Genomic DNA, 23,149 nt, shown 5'->3' with positions numbered 1-23,149 from the left:
TCACCCATTCCTCCTCTGGATCATCCAGATGGTCATTGGCTAACTTCAGACGGGCCTGGACATGCGCTGGCTTGAGCAGGGGGACCTTGCGTGCGCTGCAGGATTTTAGTCCATGACGGCGTAGTGTGTTACTAATGGTTTTCTTTGAGACTGTGGTCCCAGCTCTCTTCAGGTCATTGACCAGGTCCTGCCGTGTAGTTCTGGGCTGATCCCTCACCTTCCTCATGATCATTGAGGCCCCACGAGGTGAGATCTTGCATGGAGCCCCAGACCGAGGGTGATTGATCGTCATCTTGAACTTCTTCCATTTTCTAATAATTGCGCCAACAGTTGTTGCCTTCTCACCAAGCTGTTTGCCTATTGTCCTGTAGCCCATCCCAGCCTTGTGCAGGTCTACAATTTTATCCCTGATGTCCTTACACAGCTCTCTGGTCTTGGCCATTGTGGAGAGGTTGGAGTCTGTTTGATTGAGTGTGTGGACAGGTGTCTTTTATACAGGTAACGAGTTCAAACATGTGCAGTTAATACAGGTAATGAGTGGAGAACAGGAGGGCTTCTTAAAGAAAAACTAACAGGTCTGTGAGAGCCAGAATTCTTACTGGTTGGTAGGTGATCAAATACTTATGTCATGCAATAGAATGCAAATTAATTACTTAAAAATCATACAATGTTACATTTTTTGTAAGTAGGAAAACCTGCAAAATCGGCAGTGTATCAAATACTTGTTCTCCCCACTGTATATATATATATATATATATATATATATATATATATATGATGTAAAAGAAAGCAGTAGCTCCTGACCCTGTAACAGAAAACAACAGGTCATCTCCATGGTATTATGGTTTAATGTAACCCTATGTCATGCCTTATAACCGCTCATAACCTGGTCCAGCTCTAAAGCACACAGATCAAGGAGCCGTTACTGCTTTCACTGTAGCTGGGTTGGCAGATAACGCTGAGATAACGCTGAGGTAACACTGGCAGATAACGCTGTGACAATGCTGAGATAACGCTGGCAGATAACGCTGAGATAATGCTGAGACAACACTGGTACATAACGCTGAGATAATGCTGAGATAACGCTGGCACATAACGCTGGCAGCTGAAGGGAAAGAGGGCCGTGTGTGTGATGGGAGGGTTGAGTTGGAATTGGGACTGGCATAAGTTGGAACAAAGTCATGTAGCTAGACACACACACACGTACGCACACTCACAGACAGTCAGACGACCACAGACAGACAGACAGACATACACACACACACCAGAGCAGCGGAACTTCTTGCTCTTGATCTGCCCGATGCGTTTGTTGGCCAGTCTGCGTGGGCTGGCACAGCGGGCACCGCTGGTCTCTATGGGGTTGGACCTCAGGTAGTCTGCCAGCCATTTCAGGTTACAGTCACACACAAATGGGTTCTGGGCCAGGTGACTAGGGGAAGAGAGGGGTCAGAGGTCAGGTTTTAAAAGAATATGGAGGGCCCAAACACTTCTGGTGTTGGTTCTACCTGGTAGTTAATTGCACTCACCTGGTGTCCCAGGTCTGAATTAGTCCCTGATTAGAAGGAGCGGATGAAAGCCAGAAGTGTTTGGGCCTCCAGGACCCACATGAACAGCCCTGATCTAATACTATATGGATGTGAAGACTTCATCTGTATGTAGGATTGAAAATGTATGTAAGCCTGTGTGGGTATTGTATTTGACAGTACACCTATGCATACCACAGTGTCTGTATACTGTGAGGGGGTGTGAAGCTGAGTGTGTGTGTGACTCACAGTGTTTGTATACTGTGTAGGGGTGTGAAGGTTCCTTTAGCCAGGGTCTGGATCTTGTTGTCATAGAGAGACAGCAGAGCTAGATTCTCTAGGTCCTGGAAGGCTGTGGCTCGAATACAGTGGATCTTATTGGCATTCAGGAGACTGGGAGAGAGAGAGAGAGAGAGAGAGAGAGAGATGGGGAGAGAGAGAGAGAGGATGGAGAAAGAGAGCGAGAGGGGGGGAGAAAGAGAGGGAGAGAGAGAGAGGGAGAGACAGGGAGAGAGACAGGGGGTGGGAGGGATGTAGGTAGATAGAGGAGGATGGAGGGAGGGAGGGAGGGAGGGAGGGAGGGAGGGAGGGAGGGAGGGAGGGAGGGAGGGAAGTTCAGTTCCTAAACTAAAAGCACATATACTGTTTATCGGGCTCTGGTCTAAATTAGTGCATTACATAGGGAATAGGGTATGATTTAGGACGTAAACAGTATAGTGCACTACATAGGGAATAGGGTACAATTTAGGAAGTAGACAGTATAGTACTTACAGCAGTTCCAGAGAGCTGAGTCCCTCAAACAGTCCTCTGGGGAGATCTGTGATCTTATTACCATACAGGACCCTGCAGAGACCATATAGAATAAGACTCAGTACTATACCAGCAAAACCATGACAATATTAGACAACATAGAGCTCAGGATTCTATGTCCCCATCTGGCTCATATCATTCATAAGAGGGAACTGGAACACACACTAAAGGCACGGCACGGACCCATTCATCCCAGACAGGGCTATCCCTTAAGGGGACACTTACCAACTACCAACCCCCTCCTCCCCTGGACCCCCACAGAAAACAAACACACACACACACACTCTCCCAGACCTCCCACTGAGGCTGATTCAGTAGGGCATATATAATAAGGCCTGTCTGTTTAACTCTATATAAACACTATACATTATTCACAATGATATATGCACACACACACACTCACTCATGATCATGAATATACTACAGACATGTATAACACAGACAGAGACATGTCAACACATCCGTTAGTACACACAGACTGACAGATACACTGACACACAGAGAGAAAGACACACACACACACACACACACACACATACACACACACAGACATACACACACACAGACATACACAAACCGACAGACACACACACACAGACATACACAAACCGACAGACACATACACTGATGGCGACACACAGACACACACCGACGCATACACACTCACAGCGAGTTCAGGGCTCTCAGGCCTTGGAAAACATCGGGGGCGATCTCTGATATCTGATTGTTACTCAGATCTCTGGGAGGAAGGAAAAACAACTGTGTTACAGTGAGAACCATGCCCTTTGACCTCACACTATTTGACATCACCACTTAATGACATCGCATATTCTTAACCGTCCTCGTCCCAAATGGCACACTATTCCCTATATAGTGCACTACTTTTGACCAGAGCCAATAGGAGTCGGGTCTAAAGTAGTGCCCTATGTAGAGAATAGGGTGCCATTTCTATTTGGGACGCACACTATAACCCTGTTGAGATGATATAAAGCATGCAGAAGAGAAGAGACAGAAGAGGACCAGGCTAAGGGGAGCTCTCCTGGAATCTAGCCCACAGAAGAGCTCCCATGGTGGTAGAGGTCAAAGGTGGAAGGTCAGGGGTTGACTAGTTACATTCTGCGCAGCTTCTTGTAGGAGGTGAAGGCTCCAGGAGGAACTGACTTGATACCATTCTGCTCCAGACGACTAGGAGGGAGAGAGAGTGGGAGGGAGAGAGAGGGGAGGGAGAGAGAGGGGAGGGAGAGAGAGGGGAGAGAGAGAGGGGGGAGAGAGAGAGGAGAGCGAGAGGGGAGGGAGAGAGAGGGGGGAGGGAGAGAGAGGGGGGAGGGAGAGAGAGAGAGGGGAGGGAGAGAGAGAGGGGAGGGAGAGAGAGAGAGAGAGGGGAGGGGAGGGAGAGAGAGATAAGAGGGAGAGGGAGGGAGCGAGAGAGGGGAGGGAGGGAGGGAGAGAGGGGAGTGATTGACGGAGATTGAGAGATATATAGAGAGAGTATTTCTTGCATTATTTGTTCAGCAGTCCAACATACGAGTCACTCCTAAAAGTGTCACTGTGAATATGTAGACAGCTTTCTCTATCTCTTTCTCTCTTTCTCTCGCTCTCTCTCTGTGTGTAAGTATGTATGTGTTTTGTGTGTAAGTATGTATGTGTTTTGTGTGTGAGAGAGGCAATGTTGAGGGTATCAGACACAGTTTGATGGTTTGACATATTTGTGTGACTGGAGCCGTTAGCTGACCAGGGGAATGCTCAACTGTTAGACTGCCAAACCACTCAGAGACTGCAGCATTACACTACTAACCCCTCTGTCTGTCTTTCTTTCCTTCTATCTGTCTTTCTCTCTCCCCTTCTATCTGTCTTTCTCTCTCTCCTTCTATCTGTCTTTCTCTCTCCTTATATCTGTCTTTCTGTCTCTCCTTCTATCTCTGTCTCTCCTATCTGTCTCTCTCTCCTTCTGTCTGTCTCTCTCTCCTATCTATTCTTCTTCTGAGAAAGTCTTAGAAAGTCCCTCTTTCTCTCCCTAACCTCAAACACTTTCTACTATTTCCTCATCCTCCTCTCACCATCCCGCTCTCTCTTTTTCTCTCCCTCCTGTCTGAGTGAGAGAGAGAGAGTGTGTGTGTGTGTGTGTGCGCATGATCATGCGTGTACATGTGTGTGTGTCCTTCAGGTCTAAGAGGTTAAACCCAGGGAGATGTTAGGATGAGAGATTCTATATGCTGTGGTTATTCTACATGGTGTGGTTATTCTACATGGGGTGAGCAGGTATGGCAGTGAGGCCCTTGTATGTTATAGCTTTGTGTGGTCTTGTTGACCGTGTGTGGTCTTGTTGACTGTGTGTGGTCTTGTTGACCGTGTGTGGTCTTGTTGACCGTGTGTGGTCATGCTGACTGTGTGTGGTCTTGTTGACTGTGTGTGGTCTTGTTGACCGTGTGTGGTCTTGTTGACCGTGTGTGGTCTTGTTGACTGTGTGTGGTCTTGTTGACCGTGTGTGGTCTTGTTGACTGTGTGTGGTCTTGTTGACCGTGTGTGGTCTTGTTGACCGTGTGTGGTCATGCTGACTGTGTGTGGTCTTGTTGACCGTGTGTGGTCTTGTTGACCGTGTGTGGTCTTGTTGACCGTGTGTGGTCATGCTGACCGTGTGTGGTCATGCTGACTGTGTGTGGTCTTGTTGACTGTGTGTGGTCTTGTTGACCGTGTGTGGTCATGCTGACCGCGTGCAGTACTCACATCTCGGTCATGGCTTCAGGCAGGTGAGCAGGTATGGCGGTGAGGCCCTTGCCTCTACAGTCTACGATGTTGTTACTACAGGAACACATGGGAGGACAGGAGCCAGACGCCAGGCTACACGGCTGGACAAACGCACTGTCACTGTGACCTTGAGAGAGAGAAAGAGAGAGCGAGAGAGAGAGAAAGAGAGAGCGAGAGAGAGAGAAAGAGAGCGATAGAGCGAGAGAGAGAGCGAGAGAGAAAGAGAGAGAGAGAGAGCGAGAGAGAGAGCGAGAGAGAAAGAGAGAGAGCGAGAGAGAGAGAGCGAGAGAGAAAGAGAGAGAGTGAGAGAGAAAGAGAGAGAGAGCGAGAGAGAAAGAGAGAGAGAGCGAGAGAGCAAGAGAGAGAGGGAGAGTGAGGGAGGGAGAGCGAGAGAGAGAGAGAGAAAAAGAGAGAAAGAAAGAGAGAGAAAGAGAGAGAGTCTAGAATGAGAGCAAGTGATTATTGTGTATTATTGTATCATTAGTAGTTTCTATGAAAATACCAGGTGATTTCTGTACAGTAAATAAAAGTGATACCAAGGGAAGGACATAGCATAGAAAGGCTCCACACAGATTGTCTTCAAACATGAGGAGTCAAATTCTAGTACTGTATCTGAGCTGGCGAACCTCTGACCCCTGTCTTACCTGAGCAGGTGAACCGTCTTACCTGAGCAGGTGAACCGTCTTACCTGAGCAGGTGAACCGTCTTTCCTGAGCAGGTGAATTGTCTTACCTGAGCAGGTGAACTCGTTCTTCTGCAGTTCAGCAAGGTTGAGTCCTCTGAGGGTTGGAGGGGAGCTGCACTGTGTGTACAGACCCAGGGTGGGTCTCTGTCTCAGCCAAGGAGACAACCAGGACAGGTGACAGTCACACCTCAGACTGTTAGAGTGGAGACGACTGGAGGGAGGAAGAGGAAGAAGAAGAAGAAGAAGAAGAAGAAGAAGGTATCAAATCAAATCAAATTTTATTGGTCACATGCGCCGAATACAACAGGTGCAGACATTACAGTGAAATGCTTACTTACAGCCCTTAACCAACAGTGCATTTATTTTAAACAAAAAAGTAAAAATAAAACAACAACAAAAAAAGTGTTGAGAAAAAAAAGAGCAGAAGTAAAATAAAGTGACAGTAGGGAGGCTATATATACAGGGGGGTACCGTTGCAGAGTCAATGTGCGGGGGCACCGGCTAGTTGAGGTAGTTGAGGTAATATGTACATGTGGGTAGAGTTAAAGTGACTATGCATAAATACTTAACAGAGTAGCAGCAGCGTAAAAAGGATGGGGTGGGGGGGCAGTGCAAATAGTCCGGGTAGCCATGATTAGCTGTTCAGGAGTCTTATGGCTTGGGGGTAGAAGCTGTTGAGAAGTCTTTTGGACCTAGACTTGGCACTCTGGTACCGCTTGCCGTGCGGTAGCAGAGAGAACAGTCTATGACTAGGGTGGCTGGAGTCTTTGACAATTTTGAGGGCCTTCCTCTGACACTGCCTGGTATAGAGGTCCTGGATGGCAGGAAGCTTTGCCCCAGTGATGTACTGGGCCGTACGCACTACCCTCTGTAGTGCCTTGCGGTCGGAGGCCAAGCAGTTGCCATACCAGGCGGTGATGCAACCAGTCAGGATGCTCTCGATGGTGCAGCTGTAGAATGTTTTGAGGATCTGAGGACCCATGCCAAATCTTTTTAGTCTCCTGAGGGGGAATAGGCTTTGTCGTGCCCTCTTCACGACTGTCTTGGTGTGTTTGGACCATGATAGTTCGTTGGTGATGTGGACACCAAGGAACTTGAAGCTCTCAACCTGTTCCACTACAGCCCCGTCGATGAGAATGGGGGCGTGCTCAGTCCTCTTTTTTTTCCTGTAGTCCACAATCATCTCTTTTGTCTTGGTCACGTTGAGGGAGAGGTTGTTGTCCTGGCACCACACGGCCAGATCTCTGACCTCCTCCCTATAGGCTGTCTCATCGTTGTCGGTGATCAGGCCTACCACTGTTGTGTCGTCGGCAAACTTAATGATGGTGTTGGAGTCGTGCCTGGCCATGCAGTCATGGGTGAACAGAGAGTACATGAGGGGACTGAGCACGCACCCCTGAGGGGCCCCCGTGTTGAGGATCAGTGTGGCAGATGTGTTGTTACCTACCCTTACCACCTGGGGGCGGCCCGTCAGGAAGTCCAGGATCCAGTTGCAGAGGGAGGTGTTTAGTCCCAGGATCCTTAGCTTAGTGATGAGCTTAGAGGGCACTATGGTGTTGAATGCTGAGCTGTAGTCAATGAATAGCATTCTCACGTAGGTGTTCCTCTTGTCCAGGTGGGAAAGGGCAGTGTGGAGCGCAATAGAGATTGCATCATCTGTGGATCTGTTGGGGCGGTATGCAAATTGGAGTGGGTCTAGGGTTTCTGGGATAATGGTGTTGATGTGAGCCATGACCAGCCTTTCAAAGCACTTCATGGCTACAGACGTCAGTGCTACGGGTCGGTAGTCATTTAGGCAGGTTATCTTAGAGTCCTTAGGCACGGGGACTATGGTGGTCTGCTTGAAACATGTTGGTATTACAGACTCAGTCAGGGACATGTTGAAAATGTCAGTGAAGACACTTGCCAGTTGGTCAGCACATGCTCGGAGTACACGTCCTGGTAATCCGTCTGGCCCTGCGGCCTTGTGAATGTTGACCTGCTTAAAAGTCTTACTCACATCGGCTACGGAGAGCGTGATCACATAGTCATCCGGAACAGCTGGTGCTCTCATGCATGCTTCAGTGTTGCTTGCCTCGAAGCGAGCATAGAAGTGGTTTAGCTCGTCTGGTAGGCTTGTGTCACTGGGCAGCTCGCGGCTGTGCTTCCCTTTGTAGTCTGTAATAGTTTTCAAGCCCTGCCACATCCGACGAGCGTCAGAGCCAGTGTAGTACGATTCAATCTTAGACCTGTATTGACTCTTTGCCTGTTTGATTGTTCGTCGGAGGTCATAGCGGGATTTCTTATAAGCGTCCGGGTTAGAGTCCCGTTCCTTGAAAGCGGCAGCTCTACCCTTTAGCTCAGTGCGGATGTTTCCTGTAATCCATGGCTTCTGGTTGGGGTATGTACGTACGGTCACTGTGGGGACGACATCATCGATGCACTTATTGATGAAGCCAGTGACTGATGTGGTGTACTCCTCAATGCTGTCTGAAGAATCCCGGAACATGTTCCAGTCTGTGCTAGCAAAACAGTCCTGTAGCTTAGCATCTGCGTCATCTGACCACTTTTTTATTAACCGAGTCACTGGTGCTTCCTGCTTTAGTTTTTGCTTATAAGCAGGAATCAGGAGGATAGAGTTATGGTCAGATTTGCCAAATGGAGGGCGAGGGAGAGCTTTGTATGCGTCTCTGTGTGTGGAGTAAAGGTGGTCTAGAGTTTTTTTCCCTCTGGTTGCACATTTAACATGCTGGTAGAAATTAGGTAGAACGGATTTGTTTAGTACGTTGTGCTCTTAGTGGGATCATGACTCAATAGAATTAGAATTCATAAAAGTAAAATAAGGAGTTTGTCCAATGTACCAGGATGTCCAAAGGAAATGTGTATTGCGCTTTCTCCCAACCCCTCTGAAAGACACACAGAGAGGTTGGAGTAGAGGGAAACCACTTGGAGAGAGAGAGGGAGAGGAGGGGGGCTCACTTACCCATCTCTCACACCAAACCAAAATCACACCCATGCGCACACGATCACTCAATCACACACACCAGTTTCATCACTGTTGTAACCCCATACTGTTGTAATAACCCCATACTGTTGTAATAACCCCATACTGTTGTAATAACCCCATACTGTTGTAATAACCCCATACTGTTGTGACCCCATACTGTTGTGACCCCATACTGTTGTAATAACCCCATACTGTTGTAAAATACCCATACTGTTGTAATATACCCATACTGTTGTAATAACCCCATACTGTTGTAATAACCCCATACTGTTGTAATAACCCCATACTGTTGTAATAACCCCATACTGTTGTAATAACCCCATACTGTTGTAATAACCCCATACTGTTGTAATAACCCCATACTGTTGTGACCCCATACTGTTGTAATAACCCCATACTGTTGTAATAACCCCATACTGTTGTAACCCCATACTGTTGTAATAACCCCATACTGTTGTAATAACCCCATACTGTTGTAATAACCCCATACTGTTGTGATAACCCCATACTGTTGTAATAACCCCATACTGTTGTAATAACCCCATACTGTTGTAATAACCCCATACTGTTGTTGTAACCCCATACTGTTGTAATAACCCCATACTGTTGTAATAACCCCATACTGTTGTAATAACCCCATACTGTTGTAATAACCCCATACTGTTGTAATGACCCCATACTGTTGTAATAACCCCATACTGTTGTAATGACCCCATACTGTTGTGACCCCATACTGTTGTAACCCCATACTGTTGTAATAACCCCATACTGTTGTAACCCTAACTCTCAGCTTTAACAATGTAGGGGTTTCTAGGTGTGTGTGTGTGTGTGTGTGTGTGTGTGTGTGTGTGTGTGTGTGTGTGTGTGTGTGTGTGTGTGTGTGTGTGTGTGTGTGTGTGTGTGTGTGTGTGTGTGTGTGTGCGTGTGCGTGTGCGTGGGTGTGATTTTCAGGGGCTTAACAGTTTGATTTCCAGGGGCGTCTCGAAGTCCCAGAAAATCCCCCACAACCCTTCTGTGGTGGGTGGAAGGGGACCAAGTCTCCCCAGAATGGGACTGGGTGTTTTGGGTTCCCCCCAAGAGGCTGGGCCTTTTTCTGAGACAGCGCTACATCTCTGATTGACTGGTTTTTGGGTACAGAGGCATTCATACAAGATGTGTGTATTTGAAGTGTGTTTCTCACTAGTGGTTGGCTCAGCCACGTCACCCGTGATAAAAGTCAGTATTGGACATCCATCCATGTCTGAGGATGTCAGGAGGGGACGTGGAAACCGGCCACTAGGGGCAACAGTGAGTGCTGTTACCTTCAAGTAGGTTTCAGTAGGCATCTGCCTCTGATTCAAGAGGTTGCAAGTTCTAATCCAGCGATATAAAGTTTTTTTGATATTTTTGTTTTAAGCCTATCCCAAACCTTAACCCTTACCTTAACCATTCAGAGTTACCACCTAACCTTAAAGCTGCAATATGGAACTTTTTTGGCCAAATTCATTATACATTTTTGTTATAGATCGGTCATTCTCATTGAAAGTAAGTCTAAGAAGCAGTAGATCTGTTCTATGTGCACTATTTCTATGCTTCCTGTGCTTAAATAAAAATGTTGCGTCTTTTACTTTTGGTGTTGTACACCAGCTTCAAACAGCTGAAAATACAATATACAGTACACTATACTTATATACTATACACTATACTATACTATATTATATTATATATATACTATACAGTACACTATACTTGCTTGCTTTGTCACAAACTTCAATTAGTTCGAACTATTACAATTTTAGCAACCAGGAAATGGGGGATCGATTTCTGCATAGCACATCTTTAAGAATTTGGAGTTAATGCCTGAATTTATCCCTAACCTTAAACATTTGGAGTTAATACCTAAACTTAACCTTAAACACTTCGAAATGAGGCATTTCGAAATGTGACTTTGGGAAACATGGATGAATGTCTAATTCTGGGAGAGCTGATAGGGTTGGCTATGTGTGACATGTCAGACTCAGGAGTCTGCAAAGCGGTCATCAAGACAAAGGGTGGCTACTTTGAAGAATCTCAAATATAATATATATATGTCGTTTTGGTTACTACATGATTCCATATGTGTTATTTCATAGTTTTGATGTCTTCACTATTATTCTACAATGTAGAAAATAGTAAAAAATAAAGAAAAACCCTTGAATGAGTAGCTGTGTCCAAACTTTTGAATGGTACTGTATGTGTATGTGTATACATACTAAGTAGTGTTAGATTGTGGGTAGTGTAGTTCAAGGAAGAGGGACTCACAAGGTGCGTAGTTTGGGCATGTGGTTGAAGCTGGAGACTGGAATGCTGCTTATGTTGTTGTTGTTCAATGTGCTGCCGAGAGAGAGAGAGAGAGAGAGAGAGAGAGAGAGAGAGAGAGAGAGAGAGAGAGAGAGAGAGAGAGAGAGAGAGAGAGAGAGAGAGAGAGAGAGAGAGAGAGAGAGAGAGAGAGAGAGAGAGAGAGAGAGAGAGAGGTGGAGCGAGGGAGAGAGAGAGGTGGAGCGAGGGAGAGAGAGAGGTGGAGCGAGGGAGAGAGAGAGGGAGAAAGAGGTGGAGAGAGGGAGAGAGAGAGGTGGAGAAAGGGAGATAGAGAGGTGGAGAGAGGGAGAGAGAGAGGTGGAGAGAGGGAGAGAAAGAGGTGGAGAGAGGGAGAGAGAGAGGTGGAGAGAGGGAGAGAGAGAGGTGGAGAGAGGGAGAGAGAGAGGTGGAGAGAGAGAGAGAGAGGTGGAGAGAGAGAGAGGGAGAGAGAGAGGTGGAGAGAGGGAGAGAGAGAGGTGGAGAGAGAGAGGAGAGGGGGAGAGAGAGGAGAGGGGAGAGAGAGGTGGAGAGAGGGAGAGAGAGAGGTGGAGAGAGAGAGGAGAGGAGAGGGGGAGAGAGAGGTGGAGAGAGGGAGGAAGAGAGAGGTGGAGAGAGGGAGAGAGAGAGGTGGAGAGAGGGAGACAGAATATTAGATGACTTTCCTCAGGAGAAAGATGTGCACACAGACAGTCTCTCTCTATAATACTTACAGAACCTCCAGAGCTCTGAGAGCACGGAAGGCCCCCTCCTCGATGCAAGTGATGTGGTTCTTATCCAGTTGACTGTAGACACAAAACACACATAACGGCTTCCATTAGTGTGTGTATGTGAAAGCGAGAGTGTGTGTGTGCATGTGTCACTCACAGGTTCCTGATGTCCGTGGCCCCTCTGAAAGCTCTCCTGGGAATGGCTTGGATAACATTTTCACTCAGGTCCCTGAGAAGGGGGGGGGGGGAGAGAGAGAGAGAGAGAGAGAGAGAGAGAGTTTAAACAGTGTAGAAAGAAAGGAGATATGAAAAGTAGAGGGGTGTTGATCAGACAGTGTAGAGTGGTGTGGAGCAGAAAGTGTTGAGCAGTGTGGAGCAGACAGTGTGGAGCAGACAGTGTTGAGCGGTGTGGAGCAGAAAGTGTTGAGCAGTGTGGAGCAGACAGTGTTGAGCAGTGTGGAGCAGACAGTGTTGAGCAGACAGTGTGGAGAAGAAGTGTGGAGCAGACAGTGTTGAACAGTGTGGAGCAGACAGTGTTGAGCAGGCAGTGTTGAGCAGACAGTGTTGTACAGTGTGGAGCAGACAGTGTTATGCAGACAGTGTTGACCAGTGTGGAGCAGACAGTGTTGAGCGGTGTGGAGCAGACAGTGTTGAGCGGTGTGGAGCAGACAGTGTTGAGCGGTGTGGAGTGGCTAGTTGAGTAATAGGTGGCTGTGTTTCCACCCAGAGACCAGTGTTATCTGCTCTATCTCACTGTGTTTGGTCTTTTAAAGTACACACAGACCAGGAACCAGGCCCCTGGCGCTCTCTCTCTCTCTCTCTCTCTCTCTCTCTCTCTCTCTCTCTCTCTCTCTCTCTCTCTCTCTCTCTCTCCATCTCTTTCAGTCTTCCACTCCTCTCTCCATCCCTCATCTCTGTCTACAACATTACCACTAGGTCTCCATCATGATGTTATCTTAATGTGTTCCCCTGGCCTTGGGGCCTAGACGCCAGCAGGAAGCCTGGGCCCCTGGTGACTGAGCCACCCCAGGGAGGGCCTACTACAGCCTGGGTAGACTCTGGCACTGTTCCATCTGGCGTCGGAGATGGGAACCACAGGGTTGTCTATGTTAGTGTGTCTGTGTGTGTGCGCTTGTGTGGCCCAGGTGCATGCACGCTCGAATGTGTGTAGATAATGTGTCGTACCCTGGAGGATTTCAAACACACTATTAACCTCCAGACCACTGAGACTATCAGACCAGCCCACTGAGACTATCAGACCAGCCCACTGAGACTATCAGACCAGCCCACTGAGACTATCAGACCAGCCCACTGAGACTATCAGACCAACCCACTGAGACTATCAGACCAACCCACTGAGACTATCAGACCAACCCACTGAGACTATCAGACCAGCCCACTGAGACTATCAGACCAGCCCACTGAGACTATCAGACCAACCCACTGAGACTATCAGACCAGCCCACTGAGACTATCAGACCAGCCCACTGAGACTATCAGACCAGCCCACTGAGACTATCAGACCAGCCCACTGAGACTATCAGACCAGCCCACTGAGACTATCAGACCAGCCCACTGAGACTATCAGACCAGCCCACTGAGACTATCAGACCAGCCCACTGAGACTATCAGACCAACACACTGAGACTATCAGACCAGCCCACTGAGACTATCAGACCAGCCCACTGAGACTATCAGACCAACCCACTGAGACTATCAGAACAACCCACTGAGACTATCAGACCAACCCACTGAGACTATCAGACCAACCCACTGAGACTATCAGACCAGCCCACTGAGACTATCAGACCAGCCCACTGAGACTATCAGACCAGCCCACTGAGACTATCAGACCAACCCACTGAGACTATCAGACCAACCCACTGAGACTATCAGACCAACCCACTGAGACTATCAGACCAGCCCACTGAGACTATCAGACCAGACCATTAAAATGAATTCAGACCAGAGGTATGCAGATACCATGCCAACATGATGCTACTATGTGAGTGTGTGGCTCTGGAATACTATGACTTGGTTTTATGAGCGTCTGCTAAATGACTAAAATGTAAATGTAAATGAGGCACAGAGGTATTGCTGTAGTGAATGTGGTAAAGAATGATAGTGACAGAGTTCCAGACATTGACCCTTTCTCTCTCAGCTCATTCACCGTCAAGCCACTAACACCTCTGTCTGATCACAGCCAAATTACATTGTTCCTCAAAAGAACAGACATGGAAACAACCACACATTCACAGCCCAGTAAGCTGTACAACATCAGAAATGCATAAATATGGGCCCAAAACAGCACAGAAGAATACCAGAAAGCAACCAGTAACCAAAACATCAAAACACTCTTAGATAACTTTCTGGATACCACATTCACTCACAGTAAAGAAGGCATCAATCTAGCAGTAAAATACATCAACTATATATTCAGGCAAACGGCAAAAGAAGCAGAACTGAAATTGATTTTTTTTTTTACCCAGAAAGACCACAGATGACAACTGGTTTGATGCAGATTGTAAAATTATAAGGAAAAAACTTTGAACACTATCAAAAAAGAGCAATTACGTTTTGGAAACATCTAAAATACATATTGTATCATTACCAAGCCCTGCAATGCCAAGAGATAAGCAAATAAAAGAGTCCCCTCATCCAGCTGGTTCAGAGGCTGAGTTCACAAACCTGTTCTACTAACACACTGAAGCCTCAGGACCAAAACATCCAATCAATCAGAATAAACCAAATTACAACACAGTCAAAACAAAACGACATGACCTATTGGGAAGCACAAGCACAAAGCAAAATGCAGTGCTATCTGGCCCTAAATCGACAGCACACCATTGCAAACTATTTGCCCATGGTTACTGATCAAAACCTTAGAAAAACCTTGACAAAGTACAGGCTCAGTGAGCACAGCCTTGCCATTGAGAAGGGTAGACACAGGAAAACCTGGCTCCCTGTAGAGGAAAGGCTGTACCACTGCACCACAGCAGAACCCAAGACAGAGCTGCATTTTCTGACAAAATGTAAAAACTATAAAACAATTAGAGTGTCATTTCCCCAAATGTGAAACCCTTATTCAAGGTTTCAAAGACCTCTCTGATGAGAACAGGCTCCCCGTCCTGTTGGGGGAAGACGCAGAGAGCTGTGGGTTGGCAGCACTATTGCCTGCCATAAAATGAGGGACAGTGTCTGACAGACCAACCAACCTGCACATGCCCTCTACACCGTTGCTATTGTCCATTGAATGGTTATTACTGTTACTGAGTTTCCTGTTGACAATATTGATTATAATAATGTTCATATTGTAAATGTATCACTTCATCTCCCAAGTACGCTTTGGCAATATGCGCATTGTTACGTCATGTCAATAAAGCAAATTGAATTGAATTGAGTGAGGTTGAAAGAGGGGAATGTAGAGGCTGATAGATTGAGAGAAAATGAAAAGAGAATGATGGATATAGTGAAAGAGAAGAATGGAGTGAGTGAAAGTGAGGGATGCATATAGAGAATGAAAAAGGAACACTGCGAGACAGAGGTCAAGAGAGAAGGACCGATACAGAGGGATGAGAGAAGGACCGATACAGAGGAATGAGAGAAAGACCGATACAGAGGAATGAGAGAAGGACCGATACAGAGGGCAAGAGAGAAGGACCGATACAGAGGGCAAGAGAGAAGGACCGATACAGAGGGCAAGAGAGAAGGACCGATACAGAGGAATGAGAGAAGGACCGATACAGAGGATTGAGAGAAGGACCGATACAGAGGAATGAGAGAAGGACCGATACAGAGGAATGAGAGAAACACAGATACAGAGGAATGAAAGAAGGACCGATACAGAGGAATGAGAGAAGGACCGATACAGAGAAATGAGAGAAGGACTGATACAGAGGAATGAGAGGAGGACTGATACAGAGGAATGAGAGAAGGACCGATACAGAGGCATGAGAGAAGGACTGATACAGAGGAATGAGAGAAGGACTGATACAGATGAATGAGAGGACTGATACAAAGGAATGAGAGGACTGATACAAAGGAATGAGAGAAGGACCGATACAGAGGAATGAGAGAAGGACTGATACAGAGGAATGAGAGAAGGACTGATACAGATGAATGAGAGGACTGATACAAAGGAATGAGAGGACTGATACAAAGGAATGAGAGGAGGACTCATACAGAGGAATGAGAGAAGGACTGATACAGAGGAATGAGAGGAGGACTCATACAGAAGAATGAGAGAAGGACTGATACAGAGGAATGAGAGGAGGACTGATACAGAAGAATGAGAGGAGGACTGATACAGAGGAATGAGAGAAGGACTGATACAGACAGAGGAATGAGAGGAGGACTGATACAGAGGAATGAGAGGAGGACTGATACAAACAGAGGCATGAGAGGAGGACTGATACAGACAGAGGAATGAGAGGAGGACTGATATAGACAGAGGAATGAGAGGAGGACTGATACAGAGGAATGAGAGATGGACTGATACAGAGGAATGAGAGGAGGACTGATACAGAGGAATGAGAGGAGGACTGATACAGAGGAATGAGAGGAGGACTGATACAGAGGAATGAGAGGAGGACTGATACAGTGGAATGAGAGATGGACTGATACAGAGGAATGAGAGGAGGACTCATACAGAGGATTTAGAGACGGACTGATACAGAGGTATGAGAGGAGGACTGATACAGAGGAATGAGAGACAGACTGATACAAAGGAATGAGAGAAGGACTGATACAGAGGATTGAGAGGAGGACTGATACAGAGGAATGAGAGGAGGACTGATACAGACAGAGGAATGAGAGGAGGACTGATACAGAGGAATGAGAGGAGGACTGATACAGAGGAATGAGAGGAGGACTGATACAGAGGAATGAGAGAAGGACTGATACAGATGAATGAGAGGACTGATACAAAGGAATGAGAGGACTGATACAGAGGAATGAGAGAAGGACCGATACAGAGGAATGAGAGAAGGACTGATACAGAGGAATGAGAGAATGACTGATACAGATGAATGAGAGGACTGATACAAAGGAATGAGAGGACTGATACAAAGGAATGAGAGGAGGACTCATACAGAGGAATGAGAGAAGGACTGATACAGAGGAATGAGAAGAGGACTCATACAGAAGAATGAGAGAAGGACTGATACAGAGGAATGAGAGGAGGACTGATACAGAAGAATGAGAGGAGGACTGATACAGAGGAATGAGAGAAGGACTGATACAGACAGAGGAATGAGAGGAGGACTGATACAGACAGAGGAATGAGAGGAGGACTGATACAGACAGAGGAATGAGAGGAGGACTGATACAGACAGAGGAATGAGAGGAGGACTGATATAGACAGAGGAATGAGAGGAGGACTGATACAGAGGAAGGAGAGATGGACTGATACAGAGGAATGAGAGGAGGACTGATACAGAGGAATGAGAGGAGGACTGATACAGAGGAATGAGAGGAGGACTGATACAGTGGAATGAGAGATGGACTGATACAGAGGAATGAGAGTAGGACTCATACAGAGGAATTAGAGACGGACTGATACAGAGGATTGAGAGGAGGACTGATACAAAGGAATGAGAGACAGACTGATACAAAGGAATGAGAGAAGGACTGATACAGAGGATTGAGAGGAGGACTGATACAGAGGAATGAGAGGAGGACTGATACAGACAGAGGAATGAGAGGAGGACTGATACAGAGGAATGAGAGATGGACTGATACAGAGGAATGAGAGGAGGACTGACACAGAGGAATGAGAGATGGACTGATACAGAGGAATGAGAGGAGGACTGATACAGAGGCATGAGAGGAGGACTGATACAGAGGTATGAGAGATGGACTGATACAGAGGAATGAGAGGAGGACTGATACAGAGGAATGAGAGGAGGACTGATACAGAGGAATGAGAGGAGGACTGATACAGAGGAATGAGAGAAGGACTGATACATATGAATGAGGGACGGACTGATACAGAGGAATGAGAGAAGGACTGATACAGAGGAATGAGAGTAGGACTGATACAGAGGAATGAGAAGAGGACTGATACAGAGGAATTAGAGGAGGACGGATACAGACAGAGGAATGAGAGGAGGATTGATACAGACAGAGGAATGAGAAGAGGACTGATACAGAGGTATGAGAGAAGAACTGATACAGAGGAATGAGAGATGGACTGATACAGAGGAATGAGAGGAGGACTGATACAGAGGCATGAGAGAAGGACTGATACACAGGAATGAGAGATGGACTGATACAGAGGAATGAGAGGAGGACTGATACAGAGGAATGAGAGGAGGACTGAGACAGAGGAATGAGAGAAGGACTGATAGAGGAATGAGAGGAGGACTTATACATAGGAATGAGAGGAGGACTGATACAGAGGAATGAGAGGAGGACTGATACAGAGGAATGAGAGGAGGACTGATACAGAGGAATGAGAGAATAACTGATACAGAGGAATGAGAGGAGGACTGATACAAAGGAATGAGAGAAGGACTGATACAGAGGAATGAGATATGGACTGATACAGAGGAATGAGAGAAGGGCTGATACAGAGGAATGAGAGATCGACTGATACAGAGGAATGAGAGGAGGACTGATACAGACAGAGGAATGAGAGGAGGACTGATACAGAGGAGTGAGAGGAGGACTGATACAGAGGGATGAGAGACGAACTGATTCAGAGGCATGAGAGGAGGACTGATACAGAGGAATGAGAGACGGACTGATACAGAGGAATGAGAGATCGACTGATACAGATGAATGAGAGACGGACTGATACAGAGGAATGAGAGAAGGACTGATACAGAGGAATGAGAGGAGGACTGATACAGAGGAATGAGAGAAGGACTGATACAGACAGAGGAATGAGAGGAGGACTGATATAGAGGAATGAGAGAAGGACTGATACAGAGGAATGAGAGAAGGACTGATACAGAGGAATGAGAGGAGGACTGATACAGAGGAATGAGAGAAGGACTGATACAGACAGAGGAATGAGAGACGGACTGATACAGAGGAATGAGAGAAGGACTGATACAGAGGAATGAGAGGAGGACTGATACAGAGGAATGAGAGAAGGACTGATACAGACAGAGGAATGAGAGGAGGACTGATACAGAGGAATGAGAGATCGACTGATACAGATGAATGAGAGACGGACTGATACAGAGGAATGAGAGGAGGACTGATACAGAGGAATGAGAGGAGGACTGATACAGACAGAGGAATGAGAGGATGACTGATACAGAGGGATGAGAGGAGGACTGATACAGACAGAGAAATGAGAGGAGGTTTGATACAGACAGAGACATGAGAGGAGGACTGATACAGAGGAATGAGAGGAGGACTGATACAGAGGCATGAGAGAAGGACTGATCCAGAGGAATGAGAGGAGGACTGATACAGAGGTATGAGAGGAGGACTGATACAGAGGAATGAGAGGAGGACTGATACAGAGGAATGAGAGGAGGACTGATACAGAGGAATGAGAGGAGGACTGGTACAGAGGAATGAGAGAATAACTGATACAGAGGAATGAGAGGAGGACTGATACAGAAGAATGAGAGGAGGACTGATACAGAGGAATGAGAGAAGGACTGATACAGAGGAATAGAGATGGACTGATACAGAGGAATGAGAGAAGGACTGATACAGAGGAATGAGAGATGGACTGATACAGAGGGATGAGAGGAGGACTGATACAGAGGAATTAGATACGGACTGATACAGAGGAATGAGAGGAGGACTGATACAGAGGAATGAGAGGAGGACTGATACAGAGGAATGAGAGAAGGACTGATACAGAGGAATGAGAGAAGAACTGATACAGAGGAATGAGAGGAGGACTGATACAGACAGAGGAATGAGAGGAGGACTGATACAGAGAAATGAGAGGAGGACTGATACAGACAGAGGATTGAGGGGAGGACTGATAGAGGTGTGAGAGGAGGACTGATACAGACAGAGGAAAGCGAGGAGGACTGATACAGACAGAGGAATGAGAGGAGGACTGATATAGACAGATGAGTGAGAGGATGGATAATGGGTGAAAGGGATGGATAGAGTGTATGAGAGAGAGCAGAATAGATTAAGTGAGTGACAGAACGAGTGAAAGGGATGGATAGAGTCTATATGAGAGAGAGAGAGAGCGTGAGAGAAGAATGGATAAAGTGAGAGAGGGAGCGGAGTGGGTGAGAGATTGGTTGCGATCACACGCACAGTTTTTCTGCTCCATTTCAGATTGAGGTCAGAGTCAGTGAACCAACACATAGACATACACACAGCATGGAGTCTGAAGAGAGAGAGAGAGAGAGAGAGAGAGAGAGAGCGAGAGAGAGATGTGGGCATGAGAGAGAGGGAGCGATGTTAGCATTTGAGAGAGAGAAATGTGGGAATTGGAGGCTGAGAAGGGGGCGAGAGATGGAGAGGGTGTAAATGGATTTTGAGGAGAGATACAGAACATGGATGGATGGATCTAAGGTCAAATGTGTGTTTGCTCTCTCTCTCATCAGATGTTATTTGTCACATGCGCCGAATACAACAGGTGTAGACCTTACAGTGAAATGCTTACTTAAAAGCCTTTAACCAACAATGCAGTTTTAAGAAAGAATACCAAAAAAATAAAGTACAATTAACAAATAATTAAAGAGCAACAATAAAATAACAATAACGAGGCTATATACAGGGGGTACCAGTACCGAGTCAATGTGCGGGGGCACCAGTTAGTCGAGGTAATTGAGGTAATATGTACATGTATGTAGAGTTATTAAAGTGACTATGCATAGATAATAAACAGAGTAGCAGCGGCGTAAAGGGGGGGCAATGCAAATAGTCTGGGTAGCCATTTGATTAGATGTTCAGGAGTCTTATGGCTTGGGGTAGAAACTGTTTAGAAGCCTTTTGGACCTAGACTTGGCGCTCCGGTACCGCTTGCCATGCGGTATCAGAGAGAACAGTCTATGACTAGGGTGGCTGGAGTCTGACATTTTTTAGGGCCTTCCTCTGACACCGCCTGGTATAGAGGTCCTGGATGGCAGGAAGCTTGGCCCCAGTGATGTACTGGACCGTACGCACCACCCTCTGTAGTGCCTTGCGGTCGGTGGCCGAGCAGTTGACATACCAGGTAGTGATGCAACCAGTCAGGATGCTCTCGATTGTGCAGCTGTAGAACCTTTTGAGGATCTGAGGACCCATGCCAAATCTCCTTAGGGGGAATAGGTTTTGTCATGCCCTCTTCACGACTGTCTTGGTGTGCTTGGACCATGTTAGTTTGTTGGTGATGTGGACACCAAGGAACTTGGAGCTCTCAACCTGCTCCACTACAGCCCTGTTGATGAGAATGGGGGCGTGCTCTTCTTTTTCTTGTAGTCCACAATCATCTCTTTTGTCTTGATCACGTTGAGGGAGAGGTTGTTATCCTGGCACCACACGGCCAGGTCTCTGACCTCCTCCCTATAGGCTATCTCATCGTTGTCGGTGATCAGGCCTACCACTGTTGTGTCATCGGCAAACTTAATGATGGTGTTGGAGTCGTGCCTGGCTATGCAGTCATGAGTGAACAGGGAGTACAGGAGGGGACTGAGCACGCACCCCTGAGGGGCCCCTGTGTTGAGGATCAGCGTGGCGGATGTGTTGTTACCTACCCTTACCACCTGGGGGCGGCCCATTAGGAATTCCAGGATCCAGTTGCAGAGGGAGGTGTTCAGTCCCAGGGTCCTTAGCTTAGTGATGAGCTTTGAGGGCACTATGGTGTTGAACGCTGAGCTGTAGTCAATGAATAGTATTCTCACATAGGTTTTCCTTTTGTCCAGGTGTGAAAGGGCAGTGTGGAGCGCAATAGAGATTTTATCATCTGTGGATCTGTTGGGGCGGTATGCAAATTGGAGTGGGTCTAGGGTTTCTGGGATAATGGTGTTGATGTGAGCCATGACCAGCCTTTCAAAGCACTTCACGGCTACAGACGTGAGTGCTACGGGTCGGTAGACATTTAGGGAGGTTACCTTAGTGTTCTTGGGCACAGGGACTATGGTGGTCTGCTTGAAACATGTTGGTATTACAGACTCAGACAGGGAGAGATTGAAAATGTCAGTGAAGACACTTGCCAGTTGGTCAGCGCATGCTCGGAGTACACGTCCTGGTAATCCGTCTGGCCCTGCGGCCTTTTGAATGTTGACCTGTTTAAAGGTCTTACTCACATCGGCTACGGAAAGCGTGATCACACAGTCGTCCGGAACAGCTGATGCTCTCAGAAGTGGTTTAGCTCATCTGGTAGGCTCGTGTCACTGGGCAGCTCGCGGCTGTGCGTCCCTTTGTAGTCTGCAATAGTTTGCAAGCCCTGCCACATCCGACGAGCATCGGAGCCGGTGTAGTAAGATTCGATCTTAGTCCACTCACTCATTCACTCAACCAGTGAAGGTTGCTAGATGTCCCCTGACAGGACAGGAAGTTAGTGTTAAAGCAGTAGAGAGGTGGTATGAGGAAGTAGCTGCTTCTGAACATAACAGACAGCTGGACTGGGTTTGAGAACACCATTAATCTCTTTCTCTTGTTCTCCTCACCACTGGGTCTTCCTCACTGCTCCTTGTCAAATCAGATCACGTTCATACTGATACTCCATGCCCAGTTGCCCAAATGGTTCCAGGTGTGTGTGTGTGTGTGTGTGTGTGTGTGTGACAGGCATCCCACAGTGAGAAGATGAGAGGGGATGAAGGAGAATGCATTTCACCATGGACACAAATCTAACGTGCCAGGCATCTAGGGAGAAACTAATGAAAGACAACCTTTGGATGACATGTAACATTAGGCAGCATTACACACACACACACACACAATTGGAGATGCCTCGACAGGCGCTCCGTTGCTAGGACACGAGGTGGTACCATCTGGATATTATGTTTACAGGAGAGACACTGAGACTATGAGGTTTGGTCACAGCTGGGCCTGCTGTGTGTGTGCGTGTGTAATGCTGCCTAATGTTACATGTCATCCAAAGGTTGTCTTTCATTAGTTTCTCCCTAGATGCCTGGCACGTTAGATTTGTGTCCATGGTGAAATACATTCTCTCTTCCTCTCACTGTGGGATGCCTGTGTGTGGTATGTGTGTGAGAGAGCGGCATATTCTCTCTCTCTCTCTCTCTCTCTCTCTCTCTTCTCTCTCTCTCTCTCTCTCTCTCTCTCTCTCTCTCTCTCTCTCTCTCTCTCTCTCTCTCTCTCTCTCTCTCTCTCTCTCTCTCTCTCTCTCTCTCTTCTCCCTCTCCTCTCCCTCTCTCCCTCTCTCCCTCCTCTCTCTCATTCTTCCTACTCTTCATCTCTCTTTCTTTTTCCTCCTCCCTCCTCCTCCTCCCCAGACAGTCATCAG

The 23,149-nt window shown here is 47.0% G+C and overlaps 1 protein-coding gene across 1 annotated transcript in view; it reads right to left on the bottom strand.

The window, feature by feature from the left end:
- Positions 1–23,149, bottom strand: part of LOC311122003 (slit homolog 1 protein-like) — a gene marked incomplete at both ends in the record, with an annotated part of 76,767 nt that overhangs the window by 20,673 nt on the left and 32,945 nt on the right. Inside the window, 10 exons of the mRNA XM_084196434.1 lie at positions 1,266–1,429; positions 1,773–1,916; positions 2,295–2,366; positions 3,001–3,072; positions 3,447–3,518; positions 5,058–5,205; positions 5,811–5,974; positions 11,030–11,101; positions 11,776–11,847; positions 11,930–12,001. Of these exons, the coding sequence (XP_084052560.1) occupies positions 1,266–1,429; positions 1,773–1,916; positions 2,295–2,366; positions 3,001–3,072; positions 3,447–3,518; positions 5,058–5,205; positions 5,811–5,974; positions 11,030–11,101; positions 11,776–11,847; positions 11,930–12,001 (1,052 nt within the window). The remainder of the gene's footprint in view (positions 1–1,265; positions 1,430–1,772; positions 1,917–2,294; positions 2,367–3,000; positions 3,073–3,446; positions 3,519–5,057; positions 5,206–5,810; positions 5,975–11,029; positions 11,102–11,775; positions 11,848–11,929; positions 12,002–23,149) is intronic.

Source organism: Coregonus lavaretus (assembly GCF_964263955.1).
Source record: "Coregonus lavaretus genome assembly, contig: HAP1_SCAFFOLD_419, whole genome shotgun sequence".
NCBI lineage: Eukaryota > Metazoa > Chordata > Actinopteri > Salmoniformes > Salmonidae > Coregonus > Coregonus lavaretus.
This window is presented reverse-complemented; position numbering and strand designations above follow the sequence as displayed.